General features: G+C 42.5%; 1 protein-coding gene across 5 annotated transcripts in view; it reads left to right on the forward strand.

Moving 5' to 3' along the window:
- Prmt7 (protein arginine methyltransferase 7) overlaps positions 1 to 17,113 on the forward strand; it is an 86,925-nt gene that overhangs the window by 49,520 nt on the left and 20,292 nt on the right. For 4 of the 5 annotated variants that reach the window (XR_009055723.1, XM_057753297.1, XM_057753296.1 and 1 more), the window contains exons 5-8: positions 5,421 to 5,529; positions 9,308 to 9,420; positions 13,354 to 13,595; positions 13,781 to 13,961. Coding sequence is in view for 4 of the 5 variants with exons in the window: in XM_057753297.1 (XP_057609280.1) it covers positions 5,421 to 5,529; positions 9,308 to 9,420; positions 13,354 to 13,595; positions 13,781 to 13,961 (645 nt within the window). In the remaining variant the exon portion in view is untranslated. The remainder of the gene's footprint in view (positions 1 to 5,420; positions 5,530 to 9,307; positions 9,421 to 13,353; positions 13,596 to 13,780; positions 13,962 to 17,113) is intronic. The other variant, XM_057753299.1, reaches the window with a different exon arrangement.

The raw sequence follows: 17,113 nt of genomic DNA on the forward strand, positions 1-17,113 counted from the left end.
ATTGTATTAGCTGTCCATCCTGCCATCTCTAAGTGTGGCTCTAATTTCAAAATCTAGAAAGATGAACATCTGGGGGTGGTGATGCATCAGTGGATAAAGTGTGACTTGTCCTGAAAACCTGGTGACCCAGATTTGGCCTCTGGATCTCCCAATGGGAAGAGAGAATAGTTTCCCTGGGGTTGTCCTCTGACTTCTGCATGTATTCCATGGCACATGCATTCTCACACTTATGCACACACATCTCACACACACACACACACACACACACGATAATATTTATTTTGATTTTTTGAGACAGGATCTCTACATAACCTGGCTGACCTAGAACTTGCTATGTAGATCAGTCTGGCCTGGAATTTACAGAGCTCTGCCTACTTCTGTCCCACCCCCGTTTAGTGCTGGCACTAAAGGTGTGCACCATCATGCCCAGCTCAAATCAATTTCTGTAAAAGATGAGCCTAGGCTGAAGAGATAGCTCATGGTTAAGAGTGTCTACTGCCCTTGCAGTTGGCCAGAATGAAGTTCACAGCACCCATGACAGGCAGCTCACAGCTAGCAGCTCCAGAGGGATCTCACCCTTTCGGCCTCTGTGGGTCCTGACACACATGTACGTAATCTACACAGAGACACACATGCGCATAATTTAAAGGCATGTGCCACTACACCTGGCCTGAGTTAGGTATACTTAACCTGGGATAAGAATAGTCTATTTCTGGCTGAATAGATGACGCAGAAGTTAAGAACATTTGTTCCTACAGAGGGTTCAATTCACAGCACTCACATGGTGATTCACAACCATCCGTAATTGCAGTTCCAGGGGATCTGGTGCCCTATTTTACCTCCATAGGCACCAAGCATGCACATGGTGCATGTATGCAAAACACTCAAACATAAAATGAATAGGCTGGGCATGGTAGCACAGACATTTAATCCCAGCACTTGGGAGGCAGACACAGGAGGATCTCTGTGAGTTTGAATCCAGCCTGATCTACATGTGGAGTTCTAGGACAGCCAAGACTAAAAAGACACTGTCTCAAAAAATGAACAAACAATAAATAAAATGAGTAAAGTTAATTTTTTTTTTCTTTTAAAAGGTGTTTAGGGCTTGGAGAGGTAGCTTAGTAGTTAAAAGCTGTGTGGGGTGTCCACCAGAGAAGACTGCTCGGGTATGGATCTAAGCCATAGAAAGTATTAGGGGCTGGAGAGATGGCTCAGAGGTTAAGAGCATTGCCTGCTCTACCAAAGGTCCTGAGTTCAATTCCCAGCAACCACATGGTGGTTCACAACCATCTGTAATGGGGTCTGGTGCCCTCTTCTGGCCTACAGACATAGACACAGACAGAATATTGCATACATAATAAATAAATAAATATTTAAAAAAAAAAAAAAAAAGAAAGTCTTTATTAACCAGCCAGTGACAATACTGGGTTGTTGTAAGGAGGACGCTTGTTCGTTTCCCAGCTGCCCAGACTTCCAAAATAACCACACAAAAACTGTATTAATTAAATCACTTCTTGACCAATTACTTAAGCGTATTGCTAGCTAGCTCTTACATCTAGAATTAACCCATCTCCATTATTTTATATTTTACCACGAGGTTCATGGCCTACCGACAAGGTTCCAGCATATCTGTCTCTGGCTGTGGCTCCATGGCTTCTCCCTGACTCTGCCACCTTCTTCCTTCCAGCATTCAGTTCTGCCCTGCTCTTCTATAGGCTCAAAGCAGTTTTTTTATTCACCAATAGTAATCACACCATACAGAGGGTAATCCCACATCACTGGGTGTTTAGGATTCCACTGTAGCACTGAGCCTTTCTTAGGGCAAGTTTGTAAATACAAAAACTATGTCTTGGGTTTACATACTTCAATAAACAAGAACAGCCAGACACAGAACTGTAGAAGCCAAAAAGTAAGGATAATACTTTTAGAGATTTTCCCAGAATTGTGGACTTTGATGGATTAGGTCTTTGTTTTGTTTTGGCAGGTGGTACTGTCTATGTGCTGAGTTTTATAGTCTGAATGGTTTTTCCATCATGGAGTCAGTTGTGCTGAGGTCTGGGGGCTTACTAAAGTTTTGGGTCCTGTGACAAAGCCCCTCTGCTCTTCAGAGGACTGCCTAGTTCAGTTCCCAGTAGCCATGTTGGATAGCTCATAATTGGTTGTAACTCCAACTCAAGGGAATCTAATACCTCTGTTCTCCATGGGCACTGCACTCAAATAGACATACCCATCATGCACACATACATGAAATTAAAAATATTAAAAAGAAATCTTTTAAAAATCTTTTTGTGATTTCCATGATATCCTATCTTGAGTTGTATATGAGAGACTGCACTTGTTGTGGATTTCACAGAAAACAAACAAACAAAAAGGTATAATGCTGCCTTGTTCTCAGTAGTCAGAAACTGGGACCAACCTAGACAAGTAGAGAGAAAAAGGTTGATTATGCATTTGTGTGCACACATGAGTACAGGTGCCCGTGGAGGCTAGAAGAGTGTCAATCTCCTCCTATCTTGTAAACTGCTCAACAAGGGTCCCCTGGAAGAGCAGTATGGGTTTTAAAGCTCTGAGCTGGTGGGATAACCAGCTCCTAATTTTTTTTAAAGTGTTGGTGCCCTCAGAGGCCAGAAGAGGGCATCAGATTGAGTTATGCATACTTCTAAGCTAACTAGTGTGGATACTGGGAATTGAATTCTGGTTTTCTGTAAAGCAGCAAGTGCTCTTAACTTCAGAGCCATGTCTTCTGCCATTCTCAATGTTTCTTATTGCTCTGTGTGGTGTATGACCTTCCTTTGAAAACCTGTGCCTTTACTGACTGTAGGAGAGCCACTAAAGAGCCCCTGGAGATGTGTCAGACAGGACATGACCCCAGCTTTCTCTCCTTTAAAAGCAAGCAGGCTTTTCCTAGAAATTTCTAGCAAACCTCTCCTTGTATATAAAATTGGCCAAAATAATTGACAAAGGGGAACCTGTCTGATGAGCCAAATAGGTTCATCACTTGAAATCAGGTCCGTTCCTGTACAGCACCACCGTCCCTGTTCTGAAAGTAGGAAGACTGGATGTTGGGAAGTCTACTTCATTGTTTGTCTCTGTTCATGGTCGGGGTGAGATTGCTGTGTGTTGGGGTGTAGGTGGGTGCTTGTATGTAGAGGCCAGAGGTTGACATAGTGTCCTCAGTCGTCACATTTTATAGCAGTAGGGGCCACTTGAACTCAGAGCTAGCCAGTTAAGCTTGTATAGCTGAGCATCTTTCTCCATGCCTCAGGGAGCAAACCTGTGGCTTATGTATATAGCATAATACAGTGTAAATTGGAAGGCAGGAACGAAGTTCCTTATTTTCATTTCATCCTCCACTGGTAGAGTGGTCTTCACAATATTTTATATGAAAATGCAAGTAGAATTACACCACTTTCATGTCAGAAATAAGGTGTTGCTTATTTTTCATAAAAAGCCCTGGAAGAGGAAATGGCGATTGATGAAAGTTATCTGTAGACAGTACAAATGGGACTGGGTGTGTGTTTGTCATGTTTGGTTTCAATGTTAACTTCCCACAATTATAATTGACTCACCTGAGTAGGAAGCTGCTCCTGAAGGATTTTTCCTCTTGTCTTGATGAGGTAGGAAGGTGCACCCTGATTGGTGGGCTGAGGAGAGAGAGGCTGTGAATGGTCAGAGCCCGAAGGGTTAGGGAAGGGGAGTGATAGGACAGAGGCTGACGAAAGGGAGGGTGACAATGAGGTTGCAATAGTTTTAGAAGTTTGAACAAGCTGATTGATGAAGGCTAAGGTTTGAGGCCAGAGACCACATGTGAAAACTACATTTTAGAAATGATTGTTTTTCCCCAGCTGAGCACATACATACATACTCATTCATTCATTCATTCATTCATTTATTCATTCATTTATGTGTGTATTGTGTTCTGCCTGCATGTATGCCTGCTGCCAGAAGATCTCATTATAGATTGTTGGGAGCCACCATGTGGTTGCTGGGAATTGAACTCAGGACCAGAAAATCTGCCAGTGCTTTTAATCTCTGAGCTGTCTCTCCAGCTCCAAGTACATACATTCTTTCCAAAGAATACGGCTTTTCTTTGTTATATGAAAAGCAAAATCATGTTCATGGTAGAAAATACAGACAAGGGTTTAGAAAAAAATGAAAATCTTCCATCATTTATTTTGTTTCCACTTTGTATTTATGAAAGTTTCTGTGTTTATGGGATAGAGCTGTGACATCCAGTCTAGGCCGGTTGAAAAGCCAGGGCTAGAGGGGCTAGTGAAGGGCTCAGGAATGATTTCTGCAGGGAGGACTTTGTGCTTCCTTGTGGGTTGTGTCTGTGTGTTAGACACCAGGCTGGCCTCAAACTAACTTTCTGTGTAGCTAGGCAGGCCTTGAACCCAGATCCTACCTACACTTCCCAAGTGCTGGGATTATGGGCATGTGTCACCATTTCCAGCCTCCAGTTGGATTTGATATGGCAGATGGGGTAGGAAGGGTTCAGACTTGCCTGTGAATGTTGGGGAGCATCATGTGGGCTAAGAAGGGGGTGTGGCTGGGAGAGTAAAGTGGAGGGTCCCATGTATCATAAGGAAATAAAGGCTGTGCTTTTAGTCTGGGTCAGTTCTGAAAATGAAGGTGGACTGGCCGTACTTCAGCTGTCTTCCGTATCTCTGGAGACAGGTTTGTGGGAGCGTCTTTAGTCAGCGAAGGGCACTTAATGCCCTACAAGTAGTGCAGAGTCCTTCATTTTCACCTAGTGGGCATGAAGTGGGAACTTCTAAATAGTACCTTGAAGTTAAACTTCTCTCTCTGTACAGGTGGGGGATATTGAGACTGATTTTCACTCCATATAGCTCAGAGCTCAGGCTTTCCTTTAATTCATGATGATTCTCCTGCCTTAACATCTTGAATTCTGAGATTAGACATGAGCAAACTACACCTGGCTGAATTTCATCCTTTTATGTTCATTTTCTTTCTTTTTTTTTGTTTTTTTTTGAGACAGGGTTTCTCTGTGGTTTTGGAGCCTGTCCTGGAACTAGCTCTTGTAGACCAGGCTGGTCTCGAACTCACAGAGATCCGCCTGCCTCTGCCTCCCGAGTGCTGGGATTAAAGGCGTGCGCCACCACCGCCCGGCTATGTTCATTTTTTTGGTTTTTCGAGACTGGGTTTCTTTGTGTAGCTTTAGTGCCTGTCCTGGAGCTAGCTCTTGTAGACCAGGCTTGCCTTTTTTATGTTCATTTCATGACACACATTTAGACACTAAAACATTTTTAGTGTCAATTATGGGACCAGAGTACTATCTTGCTATCTATGCATCTTAAGTAGGAAGTGGTTTGTTTGCTTGTTTGTTTTCTTGCTTGTTAGTTTTAGCACATGTTCATTTTCCCTTCCCATCATCTCTCTCACCCTTCTCTGACTTACAGGTCTTTAAACCTATGGCTGATGCTGCTGTGAAGATCGTGGAGAAAAATGGCTTCAGTGACAAGATTAAGGTTATTAACAAGCATTCCACTGAGGTGACAGTTGGACCAGGTGAGAGCTGTCCCTCCTGTGGGAAGCAGAGCTAATGAAATGTCACAACAGTCATACACAGGAAAGAAACTTTCTGCTTTAAGTAAACATAAGGTGGTAAAAAAAAAAGTCTTTATAGTGAGATGTTTGAAACTTAGACTTAGAAAATTCTACATGTTCTTTGAAACTTGGAGAACACAGCTACAACATTTGGGGAAGAGGAAAGAAGCTGTGGCCTTCACCAGTTTTTAAGATACAGTATTTTAGGATTGAAGGATCTACTTAAAGTCAGTATTTTAAGTTTAATTTTGCCATTACCATCATCAGGATCTAATACAGTCCAGGCTGGCCTTGAACTCACTCTGTAGCTGAGGTTGGCTTTGGTCCTCCAGGGTACTATAATTTCACCATACTTGGATTTCTTTTTTCTCACATAAAAAAAAATTACTGTGGGGGTGGGGATGTAGCCACTGGTAGAGTACTTGTCTTGGGTGCATAAGACCCTGGGTTTGATCCCTAAGACTCTAAAGCTAGGTATGGGTAATCCCAGCACTTGGAAAGTTGAGGGAGAAGGAAGATTGTGGGTTTCGAGTCAGCCTGGACTACATAGCAAGACCTTTTCTAAAAACAACTCAAATTGAACACTTCAATTCTTACCACCAACATCACAGTCATCCATAACTCTGGTTCCAGGGCCTCCCATGCTTTGGGCACAAAGCTGTGTGTCACGCACAGATATGCATATAGGTAAAACACTCAAACATAAAATGATTAGATTTAAATCTAATTTTTAAAAATATTTTATATATTTTTTATTTTATGTCTATTGGGGGAGGCTGCTTGTTCGTTCCCAGCTTCCCAGGCCCCAAATACTCAGAAACTTATTATTTGCAATACTGTTTGGCCAATAGCTTAAGCATGTTTCTAACTAGTTCTTACATCTTAAACTAACCCATTTCTATTATATTTTACCATGATTCTAGTGTCCTACCGACAAGGTTCTGGCTGGCAGCTACTTGGTTTCTCCCTGACCCTGCCTTACTGTCTTTATGTATCTTTTTCAGACTGGCTATATTCTGCTAAGCCATTGGCCAATAGCAGCTTCTTTATTTATTAACCATAAATGGAACACATGTACAGAAGGACTTCCCACACAGAATGAGCATTGTTGTTTTGCCTATATATATGTCTGTGTCAGATCTTGAAGTTAATAGACAGTTAGGATTGAAGGATCTACTTAAAGTCAGTATTTAATTTTAAGTTTAATTTTGCCATTACCATCATTAGGTAATGAATCATTAATGATTGAATATACATTGATTGAATATCAATGCATATATACTTCAAGAATATAGTGTAGAGCCCAATATTATGGTTCATGCTTATAATCCTAACACTTAAGAGGATCGTGAATTTGAGGCTAACTTGGACTACATAACAAGACCCTAAAACAATGTGAATATATGATTGTTGGGTGAATTTTGGCAAATTGAGGGATACTTGTAACCATGGTCATAATCAACACAATAGATTATTTCTTTCTTGCTCAAAAAATTCCTCATGACCCTGGGCACTCACGGATACCCTTTCTTTCAATTAAATTAGGTCATTTTTTTTTTTTCTAGAATTTCAAGGAAATTTCAAATGAAATTGTGTATGGGGTGTGCTCTTCTGTGCTGGTCTCAAACTCACAGAGATCCACCTGCTGCTGTGTCCTCAGTGCTCGGGGTAGATGTGTGCACCACCACACCAGGCTCAACAAAGACAGCAGACCCCACTTGAAAAGCCAGTACCCTTTTCTCCTCCCTCCCTCCCTCCCTCCCTCCCTCCCTCCCTCCCTCCCTCCCTCCTTCCCTCCCTCCATCTCTCTCTCTCCCTCTCTCTCTCCCTCCACTTGTTTATTTGTTTTGTTTTAAGAGGCAGGGTTTCTCTGTGTAGCCCTGGCTGTTCTGGAACTCACTCTGTAGACCAGGCTGGCCTCAGACTCATAGAGAGCCCCCTGCCTGTCTCCTGAGTGCTGGGTTTAAAGGCTGTGCCGTCACTGCCCAGTACCTGTCACCCATCTTAACAGGTAGCTTTCCAAGGTTTTTGTTTTATTTTGTTTTGTTGAGAAAGATTCTCTTTATGTAGCTCAGGTTAGCCTCAAACACATTGGCCTCCTGCTTCTGCCTCCCAGGTGGTGGGACTACAAGTGTGCACTGCTATGTCCACCACAAATGGCCTCCGCATTGCCAAGTCAGAAGTCTTCTCTGTCTCCCCTCTCCAGACGCCACAGTGTTGGTGCTTCAGCATTCCATCCTTCCTGAAACCCTTTCCAGTTCCCAGTGATGTTTCCTAATTTTGGTTCTCCTTTTTCACTTCTCTTGATTTTGTTTTTGAGAAAGGATCTGTTCTGTAGTCTTGGCTAGCCTGGTACTTACTATGTATGGTCTATTGAATGTTAGGGTTATACCTTTGTTACTTTATTACTTTCCTTCTAATTCCAAATGTGAGTTTCCCAAGGATCTGTTCTGAGGCCTTAAAATTAGCGTCTGAGTTTGGAACCTGTTCCTCAGATGGGTTACCCTGAGTGTGTGTGGCGACAGTTGTTCAAGTACCCACTGCATTCATGTGATAAGTTAGCACACACCTGGGGCGATTGCCCTTCTTCAGGCTCCTCTGTACCCCTCCTAAATTCACACTCAGTTGATAAATAACAAGCTCTAAGAAGTAGTTATTAAAATCCACTGGGTCATAAAGCTTTGTTTTTATTTTAATGAAACAGACTTGAATGGTAAAACATTTTGAGTCTCATAATCACCTTAAACTTTATTTAGGAGGTAGAATTGGCAAGGTTTGATGATGATTGACAGGGAAGAGTCAAGAATTCACCTGGTGTTTGCTGACTCTTCCTACTGGTTGTAAGACATAGTTCTTGTCTTGAGGAATGGTGAATAGGGCAGTCCTACACCTGATCATGATGCTCCTCTCTGTGAAGTGTGGCAGGAGTTGTCGACTAAGGCGGAGGCTTGCAAGGGTGTAGGAGTGGCGTGGGTCAAGGTGGGACAGTGTGTTCCATCTGGAATTTAATATATTTAAGAGAATGTTACTGTTTCTAACCCAGGAGATAGAGTTTGCTTTTAACTTCCACTTCTTTACTAGATGTGTAAATAAAATGGGCACATGGAGCCCATGTGTGTGTCATAGGAAAGGCACTTTTCTAGCCTTCGTTCTGCTCCTCGTTTCACAGTCGAGACTACTACTTGATGGTTAGAACCCAGCCCTCCAGGCTAGAAGTGGTATCCAGTCCTTGTCTATAGGACTCCACGCTCAGGCCTTGTTCTGCACTCAACCTCTCTAAACTACTTCAGTGTGTCTCTTTTTCATTGTCAGCTGTGAAATTTGTCCTCTGTAGAGGGAAGATGAGTGAGTTTTATCTAATGTAATTCGTGAGCCATTAGAAATGTTTACAGTTAATTCTCCATGATAAATAGCTCTTTCCAAGGTCTGTTGGCTCATTAAAAATTATAGAGTTGTAGCAGTAGTATTATGTTTTAGAGGTTTAGAGAGTAGTTGATTAAAGAACTTCCCAGAACCCCGAAGAGGGTGTCAGATCTCCTGGAGCTGGAGTTAGCAGGGGTTCTGAACTGCCTGATATGGGTGCTGGGAACTGAGCTTGGGTCTTCTGCAGGAGCAGCACCTGCTATTTCCACTGAGTCGTTTCTTTAACCTCTGCTTTTTGACGTGGTACTTAACATGTCTGTCATAAACACATTTCCTAGTCTGTTGCATGTTTCTGACTCTATTCACTTGCTTTTAGATGGTGACTTGCCGTGTCGGGCTAACATCCTGGTCACAGAGCTGTTTGACACAGAACTGATTGGAGAGGGAGCACTGCCCTCTTATGAGCATGCTCATAGGCATCTTGTACAGGTAAGGGGCTCAGAGCCTTCAGGAGTGTTGTGACTGAAGCTGCTGTACACAGTCACTGCTTACCATGCTCAGTCCAGCCCTGCAGAATCTCCCCGTAATCCTGGGTCTCCCTTCGATTCCTGGCAGGCATCTAGCTCAGGTGGCAGTATGGCTGAGGTAGAGAAACTTTTGCTTTTAATTCCCAGCTGTGAAAATCGTCTTCACCGCTGGGTTCCCAGGCCTGATGATGGGCACAGAATGATGTAAGTGGACCATTAGACAGGGAGGTAGAACCACAGCCAGGTAGGGAGGGGAACCCTGCAGGTGTCCATGCAGGTGATGATCTGTGAAGGGATGGGCATCTGCCTTACTCACTTGGATGAAAACAAGTTCTCCTCATCCTCTTTTCTTTAACTGGACCCCATGGGCAAGGTGCAAAATCAGTGGAAGATGCAGGTACAAGAATAATTCTTCCAGCATACATATACAGACAAACATACACACACAGCACAAACACACTACGTATAAAGTTACATCCATGCTCACAAACATCTATGCTCCCATAGATTCCCTGTCATTTGTAAACAAGAGAGATAGTTATCTCTGTATTCCAGGGAAATTCCCCCTTTCAATTTCAAGGAGACTTGCCCTCCCGTAGGACTGAGCCCCCTCACTATTGAGGTCTTTGGTGATAGCCAGACCAAATGACCACTCACTCTGGGACTTGAAGACATCCTATTCTCCGTCTGTACCAACCAGAATTCACGGAGCTCCTTTGTTACTGATAGCTGGGCTCACTGCGTGTTGACGTGTTCTGAGTTTTCTCCAAGAGCAAGTTATGTCTTTTTGAAGTTTGTGTCTGTATGGGACTGCACCACAGGACGGTCTCTGTTCTTTGTTTAAACTTCAAGGGCAAGTAGTAGATGTGCTGCCCTACATCTGTTACGTACGTGAGACACTGCCAGTGATTCTGCACCTTCTGGGTGTGGGGAGATGGGCTTCCTCTCTAGGCAACAAACACAGAGCGCACGCTCCCTCGCCATTTCATCGACTTTCTGAACCGTGCCCCTATCTAGATTTCAATTAGGCACTATGCAACCCATTCTTTCATCTGTGGTCAGGGAGCATCTTGCCTGAGAGACCACCTAGACTTGGAAAAGGATGGCTGGAAGGCTTTCTAAAGCGTGACCCTGACAGTTTGCCAGGGGATCATGACCAAGGCGGAATGAAGTACCACCATCTTAAAAATAAGTCAGCTATTCTATCCATGCACGGTGGTCTCTGCTTCTGGTCTGGTCATTTTCACCATGAGCAAAGACTCAGAGTTCTGTCACTTGATGCTGCATATCCATTTGAAGTGCAATCCTAATTAGTCTTAACAGTAGAAACCCGAAGTCAGATATTAGGGTGAAAGTTGAAAGATCAGAGAGGCAGAGCAGCCAGCCACCAGAGAAATCTCAGCCTGAATTGAGGGGGATCCCCACTTTTCTAATTATGATGTCATGTTTACAATTATGATATATATTTACATTGATAATGCCATGTCCCAACAATAAGGATGTCATAGCCATTTGTGATCTCATGCCGTCCATTTATGGTGTCATACTCTTCCAATTGTGATGCTATATGTTAACATTGATGATGTCGTACCCTTCCAATTATGATGGCACACCATCCCATTGATGATGTCATACTCTGAATTATGTCATACATTTACGTTTATGCTGTCATATCCTTCCTGTTATGATATCATAGTCTTCCAATTATGGTGCCATATATTCCATATATTTGTGGTGTCATACCTTTCCAACTATGACATATTTACATCTATCTATCTGCCTTAACTATCTATCTACATATACATATGATTTACAGTGATATCATATCCTGATAATAATGATATCATAGTTTTCTTTTCTTTTAAATATTTATTTATTTATTATGTATACAATGTTCTGTCTGTGTGTATGCCTACAGGCCAGAAGAGGGCACCAGACCTCATTACAGATGGTTGTGAGCCACCATGTGGTTGCTGGGAATTGAACTCAGGACCTTTGGAAGAGCAGGCAATGCTCTTAACCGCTGAGCCATCTCTCCAACCCCGATATCATAGTTTTCTAATTATGCTGTCATATATTTATAATGATTACATCATACCCTTCCAATATGGTATCACAGTCATTATATCATGCCATTTTATTTATGGTGTCATACCCTTCCAATTATGACATTACATGTTTACATTGAAGATATCATATTCTTCCAATTATGATGTCATACCTCCTACTCATAGAGTCATAATCTTCTGATTATGATGTCACATTCTTCACATGATATTCTGCATTTTCTGTTTATGATGTCATACCCTTCCAATTATGATGCCATATGTTTGCATTGATATATCATGATAGTTTAATACCATAATTTTCAAATAATGTCATATACTTACATTGATGTTATATCCTTCCAATCATGGTGTCTTCCCATTATTCAAAGAGTCTAATGCTAGGTGGTTCATTGTCAGCATATTTAAAACATAGTACAATTTGGGAAAAGGTTTTTTTTTCAATAATCATTCCCATTCAAGATTTCTAGGTAACAATCATTCCAATTCCAGGTATACAATACCTTAAGGTATGACTACATAAAAACTCCTTTGCAAAGCACATGAGGGTGGGGCTGTAACTAAAATCTAATGTGGTCTCTATCAATAACATAGAGGTGAGCAGGCTATAAAATAGGTGTGGCACCCCCCCTAAGGATGAGTTCTACTAGAGATAAAAGTCTAGGGAGGGAGAGTCTGGGATAAACGTTCTGAAGGGTTTAGGTGAGGTCTGTCTCTATAGCAGAAGGGGTGAAGTCGGCCTCCACAAGTAACAACAAGATCATCGGGCCATTAATAATATCCACTCCCAACTTTCTGTGCAGGAAAACCTGTATTTTATCTCCTCCATCAGGAAGAGGCCCCTGTGTGTTTAACATTCCTGGTTCCTAGTGATCTGTGGGCAAGAAGACTTTTGTGCCTCTGACAAGTGGGAGGAATGATTGATCAGCAGTGCTGGATGAGGGTGGGCAGCCGGACATTGCGGTTTTGTCCTGTTTTGCTAGGCAAGGGACTAGAGCATCTACTTGTCAGGAAGACTCTTCCACGTCTGTATGGTAGTTCATGTTAATAAGTAGGTTTTTTTTTGAAATATTCAATAATTTTAGGTAACTAGCGTAAATTGTTTTAGCACTCAAGGCTGAGTCAAGAGGATTGTAAGGTTAGCCTAGACTGTTTAACAAGACATTGTCTTCAAAATAATAATCATTTTATCGATGATGTACTTTCTCTTTTTTAAGACATAGTGCAGGAAACAGTTTACTCTCCTGACACAGGGAAGGAAGGCTTTAAAGTTACTACATCAGCTAAATACTTGAAGCAAGGCATTTTCTGTCCCATCTTGGCCTATAGTTTAGGCTTGTTCCTAACTAGCTTTTATAACCTTAAATTAACATTTTTTTTTTCAGGACACGTTTTCTCTGTATAACAGTCCTGGAACTCGCTTTGTAGACCAGACTGTCCTCAGATTAATGGAGATCCTTCCTCTGTCTCCCAAGTAGTAGGATTAAAGGCTTGCACCACCACTATCCAGATTAACCCATAATTTTTAATCTACGTTCAATAGAGTGACTTGACACCTCATCTCTCTGTACTGCCCATCCTCCTTCCTCTGTGCTGACTGGCAGCTCTGCCTTTCTTCTTCCCAGAGTCCTCTTTGTTCCTGGAAATCCCGCCTAACCTCTTCCTGCCTAGCTATTGGCCATTCAGCTCTGTATTAAACCAATCAGAAGGTGCCTTGGCAAAGACACATCTTTACAGTGCAAACAGATATTCCACAACAAATACTAACGCCTTTGACTGGGTATTTGACTTACTGTGACTGTTGTTGGTTTGTTTTAATATAAACTCAGGAGCACTGTGAAGCCGTGCCTCACAAAGCAACTGTCTATGCCCAGTTGGTGGAGTCCAGAAGGATGTGGTCATGGAACAAGCTGTTTCCTGTCCGTGTTCAGACTAGTGTTGGAGAGCAGGTCATCGTCCCTCCCTCAGAATTGGAGAGGTGTCCTGGTGCGCCTTCAGTCTATGACATTCAGCTGAACCAGGTGTCACCTGCTGACTTTACTGTCCTCAGTGATGTGCTACCGATGTTCAGGTACCGTGGAACCTCCCGGGGTGGCAGTGCTTTGAGAGATTTGATCAGATTTCTCTTATGGAATGGAAACCTAGCTGAATCCACTCCACATCAGTACCTTAGCTGGTCAGGTCTATAGTTGTAGAAGTTGAACAGTGGTGTGTGTGAGTTAAATTCTGCTTCAGTTCCTGAATATTCTTCCACAGCGTGGACTTCAGCAAGCAAGTCAGTAGCTCGGCAGCCTGCCATAGCAGGCAGTTTGTACCTCTGGCATCTGGCCAAGCGCAGGTGGTTCTGTCCTGGTGGGACATTGAAATGGACCCTGAGGGGAAGATCAGATGTACTATGGCGCCCTTTTGGGCACAGACAGACCCACAGGAGCTTCAGGTAAGAGGCAGGAGCTAAGCACATTTCATGTAAATCAGGAAACTTTTGTTTTGTTTTGTTTTGTTGCCACTAGATCACTGTATCAGTCAAAGGCAAAGAAGTAGTTTTCTTTTTGGAAAACACACATGCACACACACAAGCACAAGGGACTAGGGATGTAAGTCAGTGATAGATAGAGCACTTTCCTAGCATGCATGAGTCCCCATACTACATCCTGAATGCTACAAAGAAAATGATAATAAAAAATAAAAATTAGAAAGCATGCAGGCAGTGGTAGTGCATGCCTTTAATCCCAGAACTTGGAGGTAGAGGCAGGAGGATCTCTGAGTTTAAGGCCAACCTGGTCCACAAGATAAGTTCTAGGACAGTTAGGGCTGTTATACTGAGAAACACTGTCTCGATAAACAGAAAAAGCAAAAGCATAGCCTGTCAGTGTGCAGTGGACCTCTCTTCTCTGGGTGAGTTCATGGTCGACACCAGTGACCACAGTGAGCAGCAGAAGTCTTGGTGAATTAGTTCTGTTATTCCCCTTTGTCCTGGGATAGCCAGTAATCCGCAGGGTTTAGGTCAGCTTGAAAGGGAGAACTACAACTTCACTTCCTTTGGCTCAAAATCCACCTTCTCCAGTTTAGGGAAAATAAGCAGAGGAATATGAACCACAAAATGGAAATCCAGATTACTCTTTAGCATATGATACATTTTTACCTTTAAACTGCTATGAAATAAAAGAAAAAATATAAATGAACTGCAATAAAATACTGTTATTAATAAATTACCTATTAGTAAATACAGTTCAGAAAGTTTGATGGTGCACCAGTGGAAAACTTGAGTAAACTGTCAGAACAGTCATTGAACACAGCGTAGCTCAGTCCAACCTGGTAGAAAATGGTAGATACTGGAACCCTGAATACTTTTGTTTAAGGCAAACATGCAGAGTGACTCACATGTAGGATAGTCATCATATCTGTAATTTAATAGAAAAAGAGCAACAGAAAGGCCACCTGTAAGGACTCAAGTCATCCTGTGTCTTTAAGTGAACAAGGTGGCTCTATTGCAGACTGGTCAGTGTATTAATATTAGTATTGTTTTCTTGGAGTATGAGGATTAAACCAGTGGTTCTCAGACTTCCTAGTGCTATGACCCCTTAATACAGTTCTACATGTTAGGGTGATCCCAACCATAAAATTATTTTCATTTCTACTTCACAGCTAATTTTGCTGCTGTTATGAATAGTAATGTAAATCTCTGATATGCAGATTGTCTTAGGTGACCCCTGTGAAAAGGTTGGACCCCTGGGTTGAGAACCACTGGATTCTACATTTGGCCTCACACGTGCTAGGCAGGCACACTACCACTGCATTACAGATATACCCAAGTGTCTTTAGCACGCCTTCATAGCCAGGCGATGATGGCGCACGCCTTTAATCCCAACCCTTGGGAGGCAGAGGCAGGCGGATCTCGGTGAGTTAGAGGCTAGCCGGTCTACAAAGCAAGTTCTAGAACAGCCAGGACTGTTACACAGGGATACCTTGTCTCAAAGAAACAAAAACAAACAAAAAACCCAGGTACTCCTTCATTGTTCATCAGTCTCTTACTGTGAAGCCCGGTCTGGCCTTGAACTAAAGGCAATAACCCTCCTGGTCTCAGTCTCTCATTTCTGTTGTTAGAAGCATGTGCCACTATCTCCAGTTGCCAGGCCTCCTTTTGCTTTTGTTTGCTTGACACAGCATCTCATATAGCCCATGCTGACCTCAGACTATGTAGCCGAGGCTAATGTTGAACTCTCATCCTCCTGCTTCCCTCTTCTGGGTGCTGGGACTACAAATATATATGTGTATCTCATTGTGGCCGACTTCTTTTTACTTTTTGAGACAGGATCATACTAAATTGACCAGGTTGGCCTTGAGCATTAGATCTTCATACCTGAGCCTCCTTAGTAGCTGGGAATACAGGCCTGCACCATTTGGCTTAGTTGCTTGGAATGTTTTCTCCTTGGATATAATGTCGGCTCAAGGAGAAAATATATGTAGCAGCGCTTGTGCTCTGGTCCCTGATTTACTACCTAGGCCAAAGGCTCTCCCTGCTGTGGGGCTGCAGTCACTAGCCAGACCTGGAAGTGTCTCACTGTACCTCTTTCTGATTGTTTGACCTAAGGCAGCTGTGGGTCAGTCAGTACATGTCAACTTCCTCTGCTGTCTTGGTCCCCATAGGTAGTGTTTGTGAAATTTCAAAAGTGGAATATTAGTACATTTTAGTTGCATGTCTTCAGAGAACTACAGTGTGTATTTCCCCCTTGAGTCTACATATAGATGTGCCAGGTAACTGTAGCGATACCCATGGTGCAGGGCCTTGTGTCCAGGGAGTAGAAGGGTAGGTGTGGATCCCATGTCTTCTCACAGTCGATCATGTGTCCTTTCCAAACCACTGATGACTTTTATAATATTAGGAATTTGAATACTAAAGGAATCTCCCTGATGAACTCACAAACCCACTTTGATCCCATTTAGCCTGCCTCACTTTGGGTTCTGTCACCAGCTCTTAGCATCAGAACTCAGAAGCCTCCTTGTCTAGGGTTTATGGGAGAGGCAGATGTTAGGGAAGCACAAATTCCTCCAGTACAGGAAGGAATAGCAAGGAGAATATAACCTGTTTATCCTTTCTTACTGTATATGTGGCTTTTGGACTTTTAGTTTTTAGTCTTTGTATTTGAATAGACATCTTAGATGCCTGCCTTTTTGCTAAATTCAGAACCAAGTGGGTGAGCTATGTCCCAGGCAATTGGAAGAAGCCTTGTCTTCATTTGCACATATGCTCTTGGAGTCTGAGAAAGCCTAGTTTCCTGGGTTCCTGGAAATTGCAATAAACAGGTGGTCGCTCCATCAGAATTAAGCCGGGTTGTTGTTGTTTTGTTTTCTTTTTCTATTTGGAAAGAAGATCTTGCTATATAGCAAGTTGACCCACACTCACAAGGTCACTCAGGCCGGTCTCAACTCATGCTCCTCCTTGCCCAGCTTTCTCAGTGCTTGGATTACAGGTATATAGACATTTAACTCAGGTACCAACTTTTTAGGATAGTTATTCTTCCTAATTTTTTTCAAATGCTATTGCCATATTTTCTAAAATACAAGATGTATATAAATTTACATTGGGCC

This window comes from Chionomys nivalis, chromosome 21, assembly GCF_950005125.1.
Source record: "Chionomys nivalis chromosome 21, mChiNiv1.1, whole genome shotgun sequence".
In the NCBI taxonomy this organism is placed as follows: domain Eukaryota; kingdom Metazoa; phylum Chordata; class Mammalia; order Rodentia; family Cricetidae; genus Chionomys; species Chionomys nivalis.